Source organism: Mesocricetus auratus, unplaced genomic scaffold (assembly GCF_017639785.1).
Source record: "Mesocricetus auratus isolate SY011 unplaced genomic scaffold, BCM_Maur_2.0 Super-Scaffold_6731, whole genome shotgun sequence".
Classification (NCBI taxonomy): domain Eukaryota; kingdom Metazoa; phylum Chordata; class Mammalia; order Rodentia; family Cricetidae; genus Mesocricetus; species Mesocricetus auratus.
The window spans coordinates 2,080,958-2,098,141 of NW_024429185.1; the positions used below are offsets into that span (position 1 = coordinate 2,080,958).

General features: G+C 59.4%; 1 protein-coding gene across 1 annotated transcript in view; it reads left to right on the forward strand.

Annotated features, from left to right (window-relative positions):
• The window catches only part of Unc13a (unc-13 homolog A), a 49,754-nt gene that overhangs the window by 3,978 nt on the left and 28,592 nt on the right, over positions 1-17,184 (forward strand). Inside the window, 18 exon segments of the mRNA XM_040742122.1 lie at positions 2,469-2,498; positions 3,043-3,142; positions 4,758-4,875; positions 5,549-5,672; positions 5,861-5,934; positions 6,361-6,415; positions 7,774-7,806; positions 9,206-9,276; positions 9,278-9,414; positions 11,575-12,099; positions 12,249-12,357; positions 13,512-13,558; positions 14,017-14,095; positions 14,249-14,254; positions 14,511-14,582; positions 14,690-14,909; positions 16,172-16,399; positions 17,005-17,146. Coding sequence (XP_040598056.1) covers positions 2,469-2,498; positions 3,043-3,142; positions 4,758-4,875; positions 5,549-5,672; positions 5,861-5,934; positions 6,361-6,415; positions 7,774-7,806; positions 9,206-9,276; positions 9,278-9,414; positions 11,575-12,099; positions 12,249-12,357; positions 13,512-13,558; positions 14,017-14,095; positions 14,249-14,254; positions 14,511-14,582; positions 14,690-14,909; positions 16,172-16,399; positions 17,005-17,146 — 2,170 coding nt within the window.

Consider the following 17,184-nt stretch of genomic DNA (forward strand, 5'->3'; position numbering starts at 1 on the left):
CAGACAGCAGTGGTGTTAGCCTGCCCCAGCCTGGGTCCCCAGACTCCCCTTCCTTACCCCAGACCCACTTCCCTCCCCCAGCACCCTCCCCCTCCCCCAGGCACCTTCCCCTCCCCCAGTCACCCTCCCCCTCCCCCAGGCACCCTCCCCCTCCCCCAGGCACCCGCCCCCTCCCCCAGGCACCCTCCCCCTCCCCCAGGCACCCTCCCCTCCCCCAGGCACCCTCCCCCCTCCCCCAGGAACCCTTCCTCTCAGCTGACACCTTCCCTCCTCCCCAGGCACCTTCTCCTCCCTGAGACACCCTCTCCATCCCACAGACACCTTCCTCCTCCCCAGACACCCTTTCCCTCACCCATGCACCATTTCCTTCTCCAGAACCCTCCCCTTCACCCCTGACACCCTCCCCCACCCTCTCCCTTCCCCAGACACCCCTAGACACCCTCCCCTCCCCCAGACACCCTCTCCCTTCCCCAGATACCCTCTGCCTCCCTGACCTTTTCCCTCCCCCATACACCTTCCCCTCCCTCCAGAACCCTCTCTCAGCCTCTCCCAAGATATCTTCTCCCTCTTCCCCAGACACCCTCCCCCTCATCCCTGACACCCTCCCCCACCCTCCCCTTCCTCAGGTACTTCTAATCCCCCAGACACCCAGACTCCTTGCAAGAGACCCCAAAGCTTCCCCAAACACTTTTGACACTTTTATCCCTCAGACTCTATTCCCCTCCCAGAAAGAGACACAGCTCCAGATCTCTCTCCCAACCACCTCCCCCTGGCTCTTCCCCACCACCGCTCTCCCCTCCCCTCCTCCGCTCTGCAGACTCCCCGCCCACGTCCTGGGTCTCCAGGTCTGGGCTGTCAGAGCCTCAGGTCTCCAGCCAGCATGGGGGTTGGGGATGGGGGCAATGCCTTCATCCTCCAGCCACAGAGACCCAAGTACAGGGGCTAAGGATCATGGGGGGAGGGGAGCATGAGGGGGGAGGGGAACGTGCAGGGGGGGTAGAGGAGGAGGGGGAGGGAGAAGAGGAGGAGAAGAAAGAGGATGAAGTGCGGGAGACCTGAGCCAGGAAGTCTAGGAGCTAAGGAGGAAGTGAGCCAGGAAGTCTAGGAGCTAAGGAGGAAGTGAGGGAGGATGAAGGCTCAGAGAGCTCTCCCTCACTGCTGCTGGTCACGCAGCACAGGGATGAAATGTGGTCCTTCCCTCCTTCCTGCACTGCCCTGAGTGTCCCTTCCCTTCCCCGGTGTCCAGCCACGCTCCATGGCCACGGTCCCAGGTGTGCTAGGCTCAGCATCAAATTTCCTGGCATTTACGAACTGGGTTTTCCAGCAGGGACTTGGTGATAGCATAGGAGCTCACATACCAAGGACCTCAAGGTTTGGAATGGGGGTGTGGGATTTTATTTTTGAAGCAAAAAATGGTCATGTGCACAAGTGTCCACAGTGTCACCAGGAGCCAGCTGTGTTGATGGTCTCTGGGAGCAAGGGCAGGCGGGGCCTGGGAAGACAGGAGAGCCTGGCTTTCTAAGCATAGTATTGTCCCTGTTTTGGGTTTGCCTACAAACACCCCAGAAGGGAAGGGAAAGGGAGGGTTGTCTGTCCATGGGCTCTGCCTCCACCAGGATTTGGAGTACTGAGCATCCAGGTAACGACTAAGTCAGGGCCTCTGACACTGCAGGTCACAGGGAATGTCCGGGAACCCCCACATGTCCATGTCGCCCTGGAAGGCCTCTGAGGGGAGGCATCCTGTCACCTCCCCAGTTCCAGCTCTGTTGGAGTTGGAGTGAAGGGACCGCACGGAGCCCGGGGAAGGGGAGGGTTGTGCCCATGGGCCAGACACTTTCTGCTCCGGTCTATCTGATGACCTTTTTCCTTCTCCCTCCTCCTGTCCCTCCTCCTCCCCCTTCTTATCCACCTCCTCCATCTACTCCTCCTCCCTACCCTCTCTTCCCTCCTCCCTTCCCCTCCTCCCCACCCTCTCTTCCCTCCTCTCTTCCCTCCTCCCCTTCCTCTCTTCCCTCCTCCCTTCCCCTCCTCCCCTTCCTCTCTTCCCTCCTCCCTTCCCCTCCTCCCCTTCCTCTCTTCCCTCCTCCCTTCCCCTCCTCCCCACCCTCTCTTCCCTCCTCTCTTCCCCTCCTCCCTACCCTCTCTTCCCCTCCTCCCCATCCTCTCTTCCCCTCCTTCCCTTCTTCTCTTCCCTCCTCCCTTCCCCTCCTCCCCACCCTCTCTTCCCTCCTCCCTTCCCCTCCTCCCTACCCTCTCTTCCCTCCTCCCCATCCTCTCTTCCCTCCTCCTCTTTCCTGTCCTCTTTCCTCTGCTCCCCCTCCTGCCCCTGGCACCTCTTGTGAATTCTCCCCTCCATCTCTCTCTCCCATGTCTCACTCTCCTGCCTATCTGGCTCTATCTTTGTCTTAATCTCTGCATCCGCTCTTCCTCCTCCCCACACCTTGCTGCTCGATCCTATCTCTTCACAGTCAAAAAAGCCAAGTTTGACGGTGCCCAAGGTAAGTGTCCTGTCCTGGCTGTCTGCACTGTCCCCGTCACCTGTCACCCTGTCTGTTCTTGTCTGGTGTCCTGGGCCTGAGGAGGGTGATCGGCACCTGTTACCATGCAGAGGGCAGGCTCATCTCAAGTGTAAGCTTTGTCCCCAAGCAGGCCAGAGATCCTCCTGGGGAGGGACCCAGGGCCAGGGAGTGCCTGGGATACACGTGGAAACCAAGGCCTGGACACCGCCCACCCCGAACTCCAGCTCTAGCTGTCCGTCTCTATGTTTAAAGACAGGGTCTCACTAATTGGCTAAGCTAGCTTGGAGTTCATTCTGTAGCTGAGGCCAGCCTCCTGCATGGATTGTCAGTCCCTCCTGGGGCCTCAGTCTCCCCAGCTGAAAATCAGACTCCTTACACTTGGCCTCCACTTTCCCTGTGTAATTGTAAGAATGGATGGTAACCGGCAATTCTGGGCCCCGGGCTTGCTGGTCCACCATTGGGGTTGAGTGAGCACACGGACCTGAGAGGGGACAGCCGGCCATTGCCCCACTCTCCGCTGCAGAGAAGTTCAACACATACGTGACCCTGAAGGTGCAGAACGTGAAGAGCACCACCATTGCTGTGCGAGGCAGCCAGCCCAGCTGGGAGCAGGACTTCATGTTGTGAGTGTGAAGCCCCGCCCTCCTCGGCCACGCCCATCCAAGGCCCGCCCACAATAGGCCGCTTCATCCAGAAACCCCGCCCACATCAGCCCCACCCGCTGAAAAGTCCCTCCCACCACAGTCCCTCCGTGACAGGTCCCGCCCACAAAACTCGCCCAACTCAAAACAGGAACTCGCCCACAGCCCCGCCCTCCAGCCTGGCGTCCCCATGGCTCCCACAAACAGACCCCATTCAGGCCGACTCTGTCCCACCGCAGGCTCCGCCTACCCTCGTCAGGCCAGCCCACCGAAGGCTCCACCCACACCCCAGCCACCCACAATAATCCTGCCCATCACAGGCCATTTCAGGCACGACCCTTGGTCCCGCCCACAACACCCATTGGAGGGGCCCCAGTCTCCATCTCCTCTCTCCACGCCCACCACCACACCCCCATAGACCACACCTCCAGGCCTCACCCAGACCCCCACACGTCAAATCCAAACAAGCCCCACCTCAACAAGCCCCGCCCTAGGCCTCAGAGACCCTACCCCCAACAGGCTGCCCTCCTTAGGCCCTCCCCAAGCAGGCACCCCGACACCGCTGGTGCAGCCCCCACCCAGTGAGGTCACGCTCCAGGCCCAGACTCCTCTTTCAGCATGAAGCCACGCCCTGGCACGCCCACTCACTACTCCACGCCCACCGTCCTCAGCCAGGCCCCGCCCACCCACTCACTGCCCCGTCCACCGCATTTCCACGTCCCTCGGCCCCATCCCTGCTCCTGCCCCTCCGCCCTCCCTTTCCCCCAACCCTCAGCCTGCTCCCTCTAGGTAGTAGGAGGCCTCCTCAGCGTGTTTAAATGAAATGCCCCTGCTCTCCCAGCCCGGGAGCTCCTTCACTTGCAGTCAGCGCCCCTCCCGCCAGCTGGCCGCCCCCTCTGGGACACCTTCCCCACCCCCTGCCAAGCTGCTCCCTTCTCTCCCGACTCTGCCCCAGGGGCTAGTGGCTCCTGCAAACTTGCTGCTGAATACCTGCACCCGCCCTTCAGCTCACGTAGCCCAGGCTGGCCTCACTGTATGGCTAAAGATGACCCCAAACCTGATCCTCCTGCCTCAGCCCCCTGAGTGGTGACATTACCGGTGTACACCAACACACCTGTTCTGATGCCTGGCGACCAGGCTGTGCCCCACTCTGTGAGTTTTTATTTTTTTAAATCAACGGTGTCCATCACCCTGAGGGGGTCTCTGCGGTAAGTTTCATTTTGTGGATGAGGAAAAGGAGGCCCAGAAAAGTTACTCGGCACAGGGTTGGCCAGTGCGTGGACTCAGGCATGACTAACCCCAAGTTAACCATGCGAGGATCTGGGCAGAAGCCGCCTTGGAGGTGTGGAAGACAGAGGGTATGACGGTCCCTTCTGTCCCCGGTTCCTCCCTGCTGGATGCAACTCCGCTGCCCGTGACAGTCTTTCCCGGGGCCTCAGTTTCCCCCCACGGAATGAAGCCAGAGTGTTGCCTCTCATGGCACTTGGGCTCCTCCAGGCCCAGCTACTGTGTGTCTTCAGGCCAGTTCCCTGAACTCTCTGAGCCTCCCTCCCCCTTCCCACTGCCCCCCCCCCCCGTCCCCCTCTCCTGCGCACAGTGAGATCAACCGCCTGGATCTGGGCCTGACGGTGGAGGTGTGGAACAAGGGTCTCATCTGGGACACGATGGTGGGCACTGTGTGGATCCCGCTGCGGACCATCCGCCAATCCAGTGAAGTGAGTGACAGGTGGGGGAGGGTGGTCTAGAGAGAGACCTGACTCCTCCCTGACAGTCCTCAGTTTGGGTCACCACCTAGCAAGTCTCTGGAGGTTCCCCATTGCATCTGCATCCCAGCCAGGAATTTAGTCTCGGCTAAAGGTCCAAACCGCTCTTTCCTGGCCTCCATGGCCTGGGAAGTCTGTGTCCCTGGACTGTGGGCTCTTCAGGAGCTAGGCTAGTGACCGGGACCTCCTGGGGACTCCAGCACCACCTAAGGTAGACCCTGCATCGACAAGACACCAGGACATATTTGTTTTTGCTTTTAACTAATCAATAAATGAGTGAGTAAGGGAGGAGTAGATACAGCATCCATGAAAGCCAGAGCCAGATCTCAGTGGTCCACGGGGTGAGGGTATCCTGGTGCCCTGGGAAGCAGAAGGAGTTCTTCACGGAAGACTCATCATATGAGCAATAAAGAAACTGAGGGCCAGAGTGTCATGTACCAGAACAGTGGGGTCTCATTTCCTCAGGCAATTTCCTGAGGGGGCCGGGAACCTGAGCTGCAAAGCCGTCACCTGTGACGGGGAGGAGGAGGTCACCGGGAGAGGGGCCAGTGCGCAGCGGCCAGAGTTTGGACTGTTCCCATCCCTGGGGCCTCTGACCCTGGTCCCGTGCCTTTGCCAATGACAGGAGGGCCCAGGAGAGTGGCTGACGCTGGACTCTCAGGCCATCATGGCAGACAGCGAGATCTGTGGGACCAAGGACCCCACTTTCCACCGTATCCTGCTAGACGCACATTTTGAGCTGCCCTTGGGTGAGTCCTAGCCCATCGCCTGACCCGAGACCACAGCATCCACTCACGGGGACAGAGATGGTAGAGGCCATGGCCTTCAGGGGTGCTTTCCTGGGGTTCCCCGGGCTGCTCCCCACACCATCCAGCCAGGGCCTGAGGGAAGGAGGCCGGGGTCCCTGGTGTCCAGGACATGGTGGTTTTGCTCTCAGACATCCCTGAGGAGGAGGCTCGATACTGGGCCAAGAAGCTGGAGCAGCTGAACGCCATGCGTGACCAGGACGAGGTGTGCGCCCAGCAGTGTCTGTCCCTGCTCTGCCTGTCCCTGTAGCTGGCTTCCGATGGCCCAGAGCCCAGCGCACTGGGGCATGTGAGGTTCAGAGTCCAACACGGGAAGTCTGGTCACCTCAACCTCTCAGGGACACGGGGACAATCTGGAATGCCCCATTTTCCCTGCCAGCCCCCGCTGGCCGTCTGAACTATCCTCTGTGCTCAGAGTGTCCCAGTCCACAGCTGAGACCCACTCGGTGTCTTGGGGGGGGCATGCGAGGGTTCACCAGCCACTGCCTGCTCCTCCTTAGAATCTGTCTCTGTCTCTTCCGTCTCTCTGTCTCCCCATCCTGCTCCATGGGCACACAAAGTCTGCTGTAAGTGGACTTGTTGGGGCAAGCCCGTGTCCCTGCTGTCCCCTGACTCACTGTCCTCTCCCCAGTACTCCTTCCAGGACCAGCCGGACAAGCCACTGCCCGTGCCCAGCAGCCAGTGTTGTGAGTGTCTCTCTCCCGTGACATGACAGTCACCGTCCTGTCTAGAGGGTGGCACCTTGGGGCAGGCCGCACAGCAGATGGCCGACAGCGGCTGGTGGCTGCCTCGATGGCCTGGGAAAGTGGCAGCCAGGGCCAAGCCGCACATGGGTCTGGGGCTGCGGGCCACCACGTCTGCTGTCGCTGCCTTGGGGATGCCGCGACTCCCGTGTCACCCCGACTGACCTGAAGCCCTGGGCTCTGGCCATGCCCCTGCCTCAGCTTTCTGAGCCGCTGGGCTGCACGGTGCCTCTTAGTCACAGAGGGTTCCTCCCTGTGGTGGCAGGCTGGTCCTGCCCAGGGCTCGAGTCCCTCAGGTCCCCGGGCACTGAGGCGTCCCTTCCTTTGGAGTTCTCAGTAGTCACAGGCCCATATCATCTTCTAGCTGCCTCCTCCATCTGCTCCCCTCCCTCTCCTCAGTGTCCCCCACTCCCTCAAGAGCCCAGGACAAGCTGGGCGGTGGTGGCACACGCCTTTAATCCCAGCACTGGGGAGGCAGAGGCAGGCGGATCTCTGTGAGTTCGAGGCCAGCCTGGTCTACAGAGCGAGTTCCAGGACAGCCTCCAAAACAATACAGAGAAACCCTGTCTCGGAAAAAAAAAAAAAAGAGCCCAGGACAGTGGGGAGGAGCCTGGAGGAGCAGAGCCTGGGGGCTGCAGGAGGCGTGAAGCCTAGGCCAGCAAACTGAGGACAGTGCAGGGTTAAACCAGGACATGACCACCACTGTCCACCCTGAGTGTCCCTGAGGGGGTGGCCTCGTGACCTCCCAGTCTTTTCTGAGTTGTGGAGTGCTGGAGAACATGTGCCTCTGGCCTTGCCAGTGGAGGCTGTGTGGCTTCAAGCTGCTCACTCACCCTCTCTGAGCCAAAACAAGTAAATGTGACAAGACTTATGTGAAGTTGGTGTTCCCAAGGGAGAAAATGGACAGAAAGCCGAATGCTCTAGGGCTGGGGAGATGACTCACTCAGCAAGTAAAGGGTTTGTTACAAAGCACGGGGCCCGAGTTCGAATACCCAATGCCCTGCCAAAGCTGGGCGTGGTGCTGGGGCGTGGAGGCGGGAGGACCCCTGGGGCTCACTGACCTGCCTGGCTCAGCCTGGCTGGGGAGTCCAGGAATGGGTGAAAGACCCCACCCCACCCCCTCAGGCGGGGGCGGGGAGGCTGTATTCTGAGCATCTCTATGCTGGGGACGATGTGGGGGACATGGGGAGTTACCGGGATGACCGCCTGAAGCCCAGGGCAGCCTGCCCCGCCCCAAGGTGGCAGAGTGGGAGGCTGGGGTGAGGGGCGTGGCTCTAGTGCCTCCATTTGTTCTCTCCTAGGTAACTGGAACTACTTTGGCTGGGGAGAGCAGAGTAAGTAACCGAGTCCAAGACCCCAAGGGACACAGGTGCCTGGGGGACCCCTATGTACTTATTGCACTGCACAAGGCATTGTGGGGCACAGTGGGGTCAGACGTAGGGTGTCTAGCTGCGCACGGCATAGAATGAAGAGAATGAAGTGGGGACTTAACTGGAACCCCGCCTGCCTCCACATATGACCGCACCCTATACTTCTGCCTCTGTTTCCCTTTTCACCCTGGAAGTGCCCCCATGTCACAAACGTGGGCCAGGCATAAACAGCAGCCATGCAGTAATCCCAGGGCTGTGTTCCCTAAGGCAACACACCCTGGGGATGGAAAGTCACCCCGCCCTTGTCTCTAACAACAGTTCAACACGCACGAGGCCCCGGTTTCAGCACCAGACGTCCAAAGCACAAATGCTTCTGGTTAAAAACTCCGTCTGGCAGGTGTTGCTGGGTCAAGGGGAAGCTAATGGGATCCAAAGCAGATGGTTATCTCCAAGTGACTGGAAATGGTGGAGATAGCTGCAGGAAGTTTGGTCAAAAACCATATGTTGGGGCAGGCGAGATGGTTCAGCAGGTAAAAGGCGCTTGCAGCCAAGACCTGAGTTCGACCCCATGTTAGAAGGTGAGAACCGGCTCCTGTAGTAGCTACCCCTCTGGCCTCCATGCAGACGCTGTCATGTGTGCCTCACAATGAATAAATGGGATGCAATAATTTTATGAACAATTGATAAACAAGCACAGACTCCAACCGAGATGGCTTTCCTGTCTTTTTTAAGCTTTATTAATTAATTAATTTATTATGTATGCAGTGTTCTGTCTGCATGTATGCTGACACATCAGATGAGGCCACCAGATATCATTACAGATGTTTGTGAGCCACCATGTGGTTGCTGGGAACTGAACTCAGAGCCTCTGGAAGAGCAGTCAGTGTTCTCAACCTCTGAGCCATCTCTCCAGCCCCTGGCTTTCCTGTCTTAAAAAAATCATTACTGGGAGAGAGCTGCGCAGTTTGAGCTGAGAATATCGAACTGGTTTATGAGTCTGGGCCAAAGAAAGTCCCGTTAACCAAAGACAAAAGCCAGATAACTCGGCGGGTGCTTGGGTGAGTGCGGCAAACTGTCCGGAGTGCCGGGGACATTTGTCCGGCTAGAGGGCGCCCTACACTAAGAAGTGAGCCTGAGGCGTCCATGCCCAGGTTGTTAGAGGAATCCCCACCGTTGCTCAGGCCATGCTGATGCCAGGGCCCCATCCTCCAGATGACGCGGTGGGTCCCCTGCCCTCCCAGATGGAGCACTGTCCCCCGGAGCTCCGCAGCCCTCACACGGGTGGGGGGGGTGGGGAGGGTGAAGATGCCCCAGCCTGGGAGGTTGGCTTAGCCGCACTGTGTGCCCATCCTGTCTCCTGCAGATGAGGACCCCGACAGTGCGGTGGATGACCGGGACAGTGACTACCGCAGTGAGACGAGCAACAGCATCCCGCCCCCCCTACTACACGACGTCACAGCCCAACGCCTCTGTGCACCAGTACTCCGTGCGCCCACCGCCTCTTGGGTCCCGGGAGTCCTACAGCGACTCCATGCACAGTTACGAGGAGTTCTCAGAGCCGCGGGCGCTCAGGTGGCTGTGGGTCCTGCCTGGGTCGAGTTGGACCCATCTCACGGAGCAATTTATTTACATTTGATTCTTTGGTTTGGGGGTGTGCTGTGGGGGTGTGTCATCCAACAATCTGTGGGCTCTCTGGCTCCTTTGTGGGTCCTGGGCATTGAACCCAGGTCACCAGGCTTGGTGGCAAGCGCCTGTGTCCCTGAGCCTTCTCGCTGGCCCTTGGTGCTTTCTTTAGCGCTGGAGCCTTTTGTTTAAGATGGAGGGAGGCCAGGGAATCGGAAGTTCACAGCTATTCTGGTTACGTTGGGAGCTGGAGGCCAGCCTGGGCTACGTGAACCCTGTCTCAAAAAAACCCAAAACAACCTGGGCACTGGTGGCACACACTTTTAACCCCAGCACTTGGGAGGCAGGGGCCAGCCTGGGCTACACAGACAACTCCTGTCTTGAAGAACTAAGCCAAACGGAGCAAGGCCCCTTCTCACTCTTCGTGCTTGCCCCATTTAAAGCATTCTGACTATGTGTGCTCCCGGCCTTTGCCTCCAGGTGCTGCCTGCAATAACAGGGCGCGCCACTTCCGGTTTATACCATGCTAGGGATGGAGGCCAAGGCCTTGAGCATGCTAAGCAGGCGCTCCACCAACGAGCCGCAAGCATTCTCTCCTTTTCTACACACCTCCGGTAGAATCTCGTGAGGCTCTCTGAGAGCGATGGAAGGTGAACAGCGTGCGGGAGCCCGCAGAGCGTCGCTGTGGGCAGGCAATGAAGGACTAAAGGGCTTTCTAGAAGAGGGATGGGCAGGATCCGCCTGTCTTCTGAGACCTGGTCTGGCACCGGGACTTGCTGTGGGGTCAGCACTCGATTGGGTCAGGGACGTCGGGAGGGCTCTCTGGAGGACAGAGTTGGAGTGTCCCTCAAATCCAAGAAGGCTTCCATCAGGGACGGGTCCGGCAAAGAGCAGTGTAGTGTGGCCGCCAGGGGGCGCTCAAGCAGGAGGCCCCTGGGTGACTGGAGGGAGGTGAGGGGCCGGGGCATGCGTTGGAATGGAGGGGGTGGAAAGAAACTTGGTGCCACCAAGTCCCACCACCCTTAGTGGGAGCAGAGGGAGCAAGCCTGAGGATGGGTCCCCTCTCCTCCGCTTCTCCCTGTAGTGCAGTTTAGAGCCTCAACACTAGGGGGAGTGTGCGTGTCGCCCCTGGTTAACATCCAGGCCTAGCCAGTCTCCAGCTCTCAAATGAAATGTAGCTAATACTCCCGACTGACAAACAGGAGTTAAAGGGGTTCTCGTATTACAGCGGCACTCCCAGGGATAGCTAGGGAAGAGACCCCAGCAGTATTTAAGATGAGGAGCAATAGATTTGGGGAGGCCGGGTGGTGGTGCACGCCTTTAATCCCAGCACTCGGGAGGCAGAGGCAGGCGGATCTCTGTGAGTTTGAGACCAGCCTGGTCTACAGAGCGAGTTCCAGGACAGCCTCCAAAGCCACAGAGAAACCCTGTCTAGAAAAAAAATATTTTGAATGACTGAATGAGTGCTCGACAGCTGAGTGATTGGCCACAGGCAGGGTCAGGCTGTGTCTGGGATAACCCAGGGCAAATATTAGCAGCTTATAATACAAGACTGGGCATGGCAAGAGAGTCGGGGGAAGGGAGTGGGTACCGAGGCTGGGATTGTTGAAATCACTGGATCTGTCCAGGAGAGGAATGGAGTGGGTACCGAGGCTGGGATTGTTGAGATGACGGAATCTGTCCAGGAGAGGAAGACTCTGGCTGTCCTGGCCAAGTGAGTGCTTCTTGGGACGGGAACGGGCACACTACAGGTTCAGTTCACGCCAAGCAGGTGTCTAGGTGATGTGGCCCGTGTTCTCAGTGTCTTAAAGAACACACAGCAGGTGCTTCATACACGATAAGCACATGTGTGGGTCACTGCGGGTCCGTGTCCCTGGAGCAGAAAAGAACGAGCCCCCAGTAAGCGCTCAGTCCACGGTGGGCAGATGTGTGACCCGTATCCCAGCAGCAGGCACTCATCAATGCTGGCCACAGGCTTGGCGTGGGGCCCACATATCTTGAGCAGGGGCGAGCACACCGTAGGTGCTCTGGCTGTGTCGCACACACCCTGGGTAAGCGGTGTGTGTGCACGGTTGGTGGTGTGGCCAAGGTCTAACTCCTTCTCTGCAGCCCCACAGGCAGCAGCCGCTATGCGTCCTCTGGAGAGCTGAGCCAGGGAAGTTCACAGCTGAGTGAGGATTTCGACCCGGATGAGCACAGCCTGCAGGGCTCCGAGCTGGACGATGAGAGGGACCGGGACTCCTACCACTCCTGTCACAGCTCTGTGAGCTACCACAAGGACTCGCCCCACTGGGACCAGGATGAAGAAGATTTGGAAGATGAGGAGCTGCCTGAGGAGGAGGAGGGGGAGGGGGAGGAGGAGCTGGAGGAAGAGGAGGAGGAGCTGGAGGAGGAGCTGGAGGAGGAGGAGGAGGTCCCTGATGACCTGGCTAGCTATGCCCAGCAGGAGGACACCACTGTAGCTGAGCCCAAAGAGTTCAAGCGTATCAGCTTCCCCCAGAAGGATGACAAGGTCCCAGCGGTGCCCACAGAAGCCCCCGATGTGGCCAAGGGCATCCCCAAGCCAGCCACACCTGAAGAGATGGCAGTCGCAGAGCGTGCCCAGGAAACGGAGCCCCCCAAGGCTGAAGAGAGGTATCTGGAAATCTGAGGGACAGGGCGCTGGCCAGGCTGGGATGCAGAGAGTTCTGTGGGCCCCAGAGGGCTGCCCACTGGGTGGGCAGAGTGTGAACATGGGGTCCCACAGAGCCCTTCTGAGCCTCTGCCTGCCTTCCCGGGCTTAGTTTCAGGTCTCGAGAGGAGCAGGAAGGTCAGGAAGGTCAGGACACCATGTCCAGGGCCAAATCTAACTGGCTTCGAGCTTTCAACAAGGTGCGGATGCAGCTGCAGGAGGTGAGTGACAGGTCAGCCCATGCCACCGCCTGTCCACTCTGGGCATGGAGGCCGTGCCCACCAAGACCCGCCATTACCCACACACCGGCACGGCCACTCCCCACAATGTCTGCCCGCCACTCCCCGCCCGCCCTCCACAGCAGACTGATGGGAAGGTCACTGTCCCGACTCTCCTGGCCCTGCTCTGAGCCTCTAGATCTGCACTCTCTGGCCCCCTGTCCCCGGCTCAGCCTCCCCCTCGGAATGTTGGACTTTCCAAATCCGTACTGAACAGAACTGGAGGCTGAGACAGGAGAAGAGAGCTGGGGTAAAGGCAGAGCTGGCCGTGAGAGGTCAGAGGTCTGTTGGAATTGGTATTTGGCATAGCAGCTGCCCACTGGGGCAGCTGAGGGCTGCTGCCTGTCTGAGGCCGAGTGGTGACCAGCTGCAGGAAGCCGTGGCGGGGCATCAGAGGCTTCTTAGTCTGGGCTGTGGGCAGAGCCATGCTGATGTCTGGGGCCTCCATCCACACGGGCTGGAGCATCAGGGAGCAGGGTGCTGAGACCGCCCAGTGCAGGCTTTCCAAACCAGTTCCTTCTCCATGTATGAAGAGAATGTAAAACTTAGAGCTGGAGACATGTCTCGGCTCACACAGAGGGCCTGGGTTTATTCCCAGCACCACGTGGAGGCTCACATGTGTCTGTAACTCCAGTTACAAGGGACCGACACCCTCTTCTGGCCTCTGTGGACACCAGACATACACATGGTACAGAGACAAACGCAGGCAGAACATGTATACGCATACAAATCCTAATAAAATTTAAAACATGTTAGACAGGTTAGCTGGATGGGGTGGTACAGGACTGCCATCCCAGCATTTGAGAGGCTGAGGCAGGAGGATTGCAGTTCAAGCCAGCCAAGGCTACTACATGGGAAGACCCAGTCAAAAAGTAAAATCAAAAGAGTCCAACGAGACTCTTTGGGAGAATGATGTCAGGTGTTCAGGACTGACATGTTTGATTGACAGGTGCTCTGTGACTTGCAGCCTGCTTTACAGGCTCAGAGGGGAAGTGTAGGACTGGCTTTCCCGACCCTCATCCACGTGGGGTGACGGGAATGCAGCTTGCCCAGGGAGTAGAGGGGCAACCATGCTGACCAGTCTGTGTGTCCTGCAGGCACGAGGAGAAGGAGAGTTGTCCAAGTCCCTGTGGTTCAAAGGCGGGTGAGTAGAGAGGGCACTTGGCTATAGGGGAGACGTTTGTTTGTTGGTTTGGTTTTTCGAGACAGGGTTTCTCTGTATTGTTTTGGAGGCTGTTGGTCCAGCCTGGCCTCGAAGTCACAGAGATCCGCCTGCCTCTGCCTCCCGAGTGCTGGAATTAAAGGGTGTGCCACCACACCTGGCTGATTATTATTATTATTTGAATGGGGTCTCCCAGTGCTGACTAGGCCAGACTTGAACTCCTCCTGCCTCAGTCTCCTGAGATACTGGTTGTTTAATCACTGAGAACCGAAGTCCAAATAATCATGCCTCTAGGTTTGGGGACGAGTGCTTCAGTTTGTCATTTGACAGATGGTTGAAGTCTCTGCCCACGGAGAGGTCAAAGGTCCTGCCTGCACTTCAGGGATGGGGTAAGGCCAGGAGCACAGGCTGCGCGCTCAGTGTCCGGGTGTGTCTTCCAGCCCAGGCGGTGGCCTTATCATCATTGACAGTATGCCGGACATCAGGAAACGGAAGCCCATTCCCCTCGTGAGCGACCTGGTGAGCAGCTCCGTGCTCCCACCCTGAACGGGGCCGTTGTGAGCAGTGGGTGACCCGTACAGCTGCCCACAGCGTCCCTGGGGCCGGGGACTGCCCAGGCAGTGCTGGAACTAATGTAGGCTCATTTCCAACCCCATGCCTCCCGGACCCCAGGCTATGGTGAGTGATCTTGAGCGGGGTCTCTTCACTGTGGCCCCCGTGTGGGTCTCAAGGGTCACGGGTGCGGGAGCAGGTGTCCCATGCTCCAAACTACCTTGATGCACCACGCAGCGAGTTTTGCTTGGCCGGTGTCTCCACCGCCTTTGGGGTGTGGGGCATTTACCTCCCAGGATTCCTTCAGAGACCCCTGCCCGGCACCGCGACCTCGGCTGTGTGGCTCGCACTCACACACTCACTGGTGACCTTCCTGCCGCAGTCACTGGTCCAGTCGCGGAAGGCGGGCATCACCTCGGCCCTGGCCTCCAGCACGTTGAACAATGAAGAGCTGGTGAGTGTGGGGGGGGCTCTAGGAGTGTCCCCGTGTGACCGAGGAGCAGGGCGTGGGGCTGCGGTGCCTGGGACGCCCCCGCCCCACGCGGCCCCCCTTCCGCACAGAAAAACCACGTTTACAAGAAGACCCTGCAAGCCTTAATCTACCCGATCTCCTGCACCACACCGCACAACTTCGAGGTGTGGACGGCCACCACGCCCACCTACTGCTACGAGTGCGAGGGGCTGCTGTGGGGCATCGCGCGGCAGGGCATGCGCTGCACCGAGTGCGGCGTCAAGTGCCACGAGAAGTGCCAGGACCTGCTCAACGCCGACTGCTTGCAGCGTGAGGGGCGGGGCCACGGGGCGGGGCCACGGGGCGGGGCCACGGGGCGGGGCCACGGGGCGGGGCCGAGGCGGTGGGCGGGGCCGGGCGCGAGTGGGCCGGGCCGGGAGGGGGAGCTGACAGGGAGCGTGCAGGCTCTGCTGCGCGAATGGAGGTCGGTAGCTTAGGGCAGGCGGTGGAACAGGGATGCCCCAGGTATGAGTCAGGGGCAGGGCAATGGGCGTGGTTTGGTGGGCGTGGCTCGGACTAGGGGCGGGGCTCCGCGGGTTTGTGTGAAGAGATTCTCAACCTTTGGGGGTCCCATGTCAGATATCCTGCAAAAACAAAACAAACAAACAAACAAAAAAAAAAACAGGCCGGGCATTGGTGGCGCGGCCTTTAATCCCAGCACTCGGGAGGCAGAGGCAGGAGGATCTCTGTGAGTTCGAGGCCAGCCTGGTCTACAGAGTGAGTTCTAGGATGGCCAAGACTCCACAAAGAAACCCCGTCTCAAACAAACAGAAAATCAGATATCCTGCACAACCGACATTTACATTACGACTCATAATAGTAGCAAGATTACAGTTATTAAGTAGCAGCAATATAATTTTATGGTTGGAGGCCACCACAACACGAGGAGCTGTCTTAAAGGGTCGTTAGGGAGGTTGAGAACCACTGGTCACGCTCTGGAACCGGAGAAGCGGGCTCAAGGCTGAGGGAGTGGAGAGGAGCGGAGGCGCTGAGGGTGCTGGCCTGTGCGGGGCTTCCGGGAGAGGGAGGCGCCTGCCCCGCCCTGCGTCTCAGAGGAGGGTGGTCCGAGCGCGCGCCGTCTAACAGGCGGGGCTTTGAAAGAGGCCGCCGCCTGACAGGAAGGCTGTGTGAATACAGGTGATGGGCCAGGGACAGGAGAGGTGGGGCCGGCGGGGGCGTGGCCTCCTGCAGGGTGTGGCGCTTCTCAGAAGGATGCTCGCTCAGTTGGCCTCAGACTCCAGGGGGGGAGAGACACCGTGAGGCCAGGGCCCAGGACTCAGTGGGCAGGGAGTGCAGAGCGCGACACGTAGGGTGATGCCTGGGGTGGGGCCCAGAGTTGGGCAGGGTATCTGGGTGGCCGAGACTCTGGGATGGCCCGAGACTCCGGGGAGCGGAACTCCGTGGGCGTGGCCAAGCCAGGATAGCCTCAGAGGGCGTGGCTTAGCCCGAAGGCGGGGCTGTGCGGGCGGCCTGGGTTGGAGGCTGGAGCGGCTGGACACCAAGGCCAGGTGCGTCTGCGTCGCCCTCCGCAGGGGCGGCGGAGAAGAGCTCCAAGCATGGCGCGGAAGACCGCACGCAGAACATCATCATGGTGCTGAAGGACCGAATGAAGATCCGTGAGCGCAACAAGCCCGAGATCTTCGAGCTGATCCAGGAGGTGTTCGCTGTCACCAAGAGTGCTCACACACAGCAGATGAAGGCTGTCAAACAGAGTGTGCTCGACGGCACGTCCAAGTGGTCTGCCAAAATCAGCATCACGGGTGCGCATGTGCAGACGCCCCCCACACCTGAGGGGCGCATAGAAGCAGGAAGGGGGCCAGCCTGGGAACCTCAGGGAAGCCTCTTCTGACGTGCACGCGGGAGTGGTCCCCCATGGTGCATGCGTGGTGAATGGATGGATAGATGGGGTCTGCAGGCTTGGATGGGCGGGTGAGTGGGCGGGCGCTGCACGCTTACCTAGATACTTTGAGAGTGGGGGTGTGGGTGACAGGAAGAGGGGCGGGTAGCTGCACGGATGGGCGGGTAGCTGCACGGATGGGCGGGTAGCTTGGTGGTGAGAGGACAAGGATGAGCGGCTGAAGGCTTGGATGGATGGCTGCGTGGGTGGTAGGGCGGCAGGATGGGTGGGTAGAAGGTTGGGTCATTGCAGAATGGCCCGTGTGGGTGCGCATGGGTGACTGCAGGGAAGGATGGGGGGGTGGGGAGGTGGGTGGATCAGATTGGGGTCCTGCGACAACTCTCTAGCACCGCTCGATGGGCTGTCTCTGTGACCGGCCCAAGCCACAGGTCACCTAAGGTGTGTGCTAGTGACCGCTTTTGGCAAGTCCCCCTCTTGAAAGCACATTGTGTGGTGTGTGTCTTTCAGTGGTCTGTGCCCAGGGCTTGCAGGCCAAGGACAAGACAGGGTCCAGTGATCCTTATGTCACCGTCCAGGTCGGGAAGACCAAGAAAAGGACAAAAACCATCTATGGAAACCTCAACCCAGTGTGGGAAGAAAATTTCCATTTGTGAGTGACCGCTTGGATCCCCAGCTCCAGACGAGGCT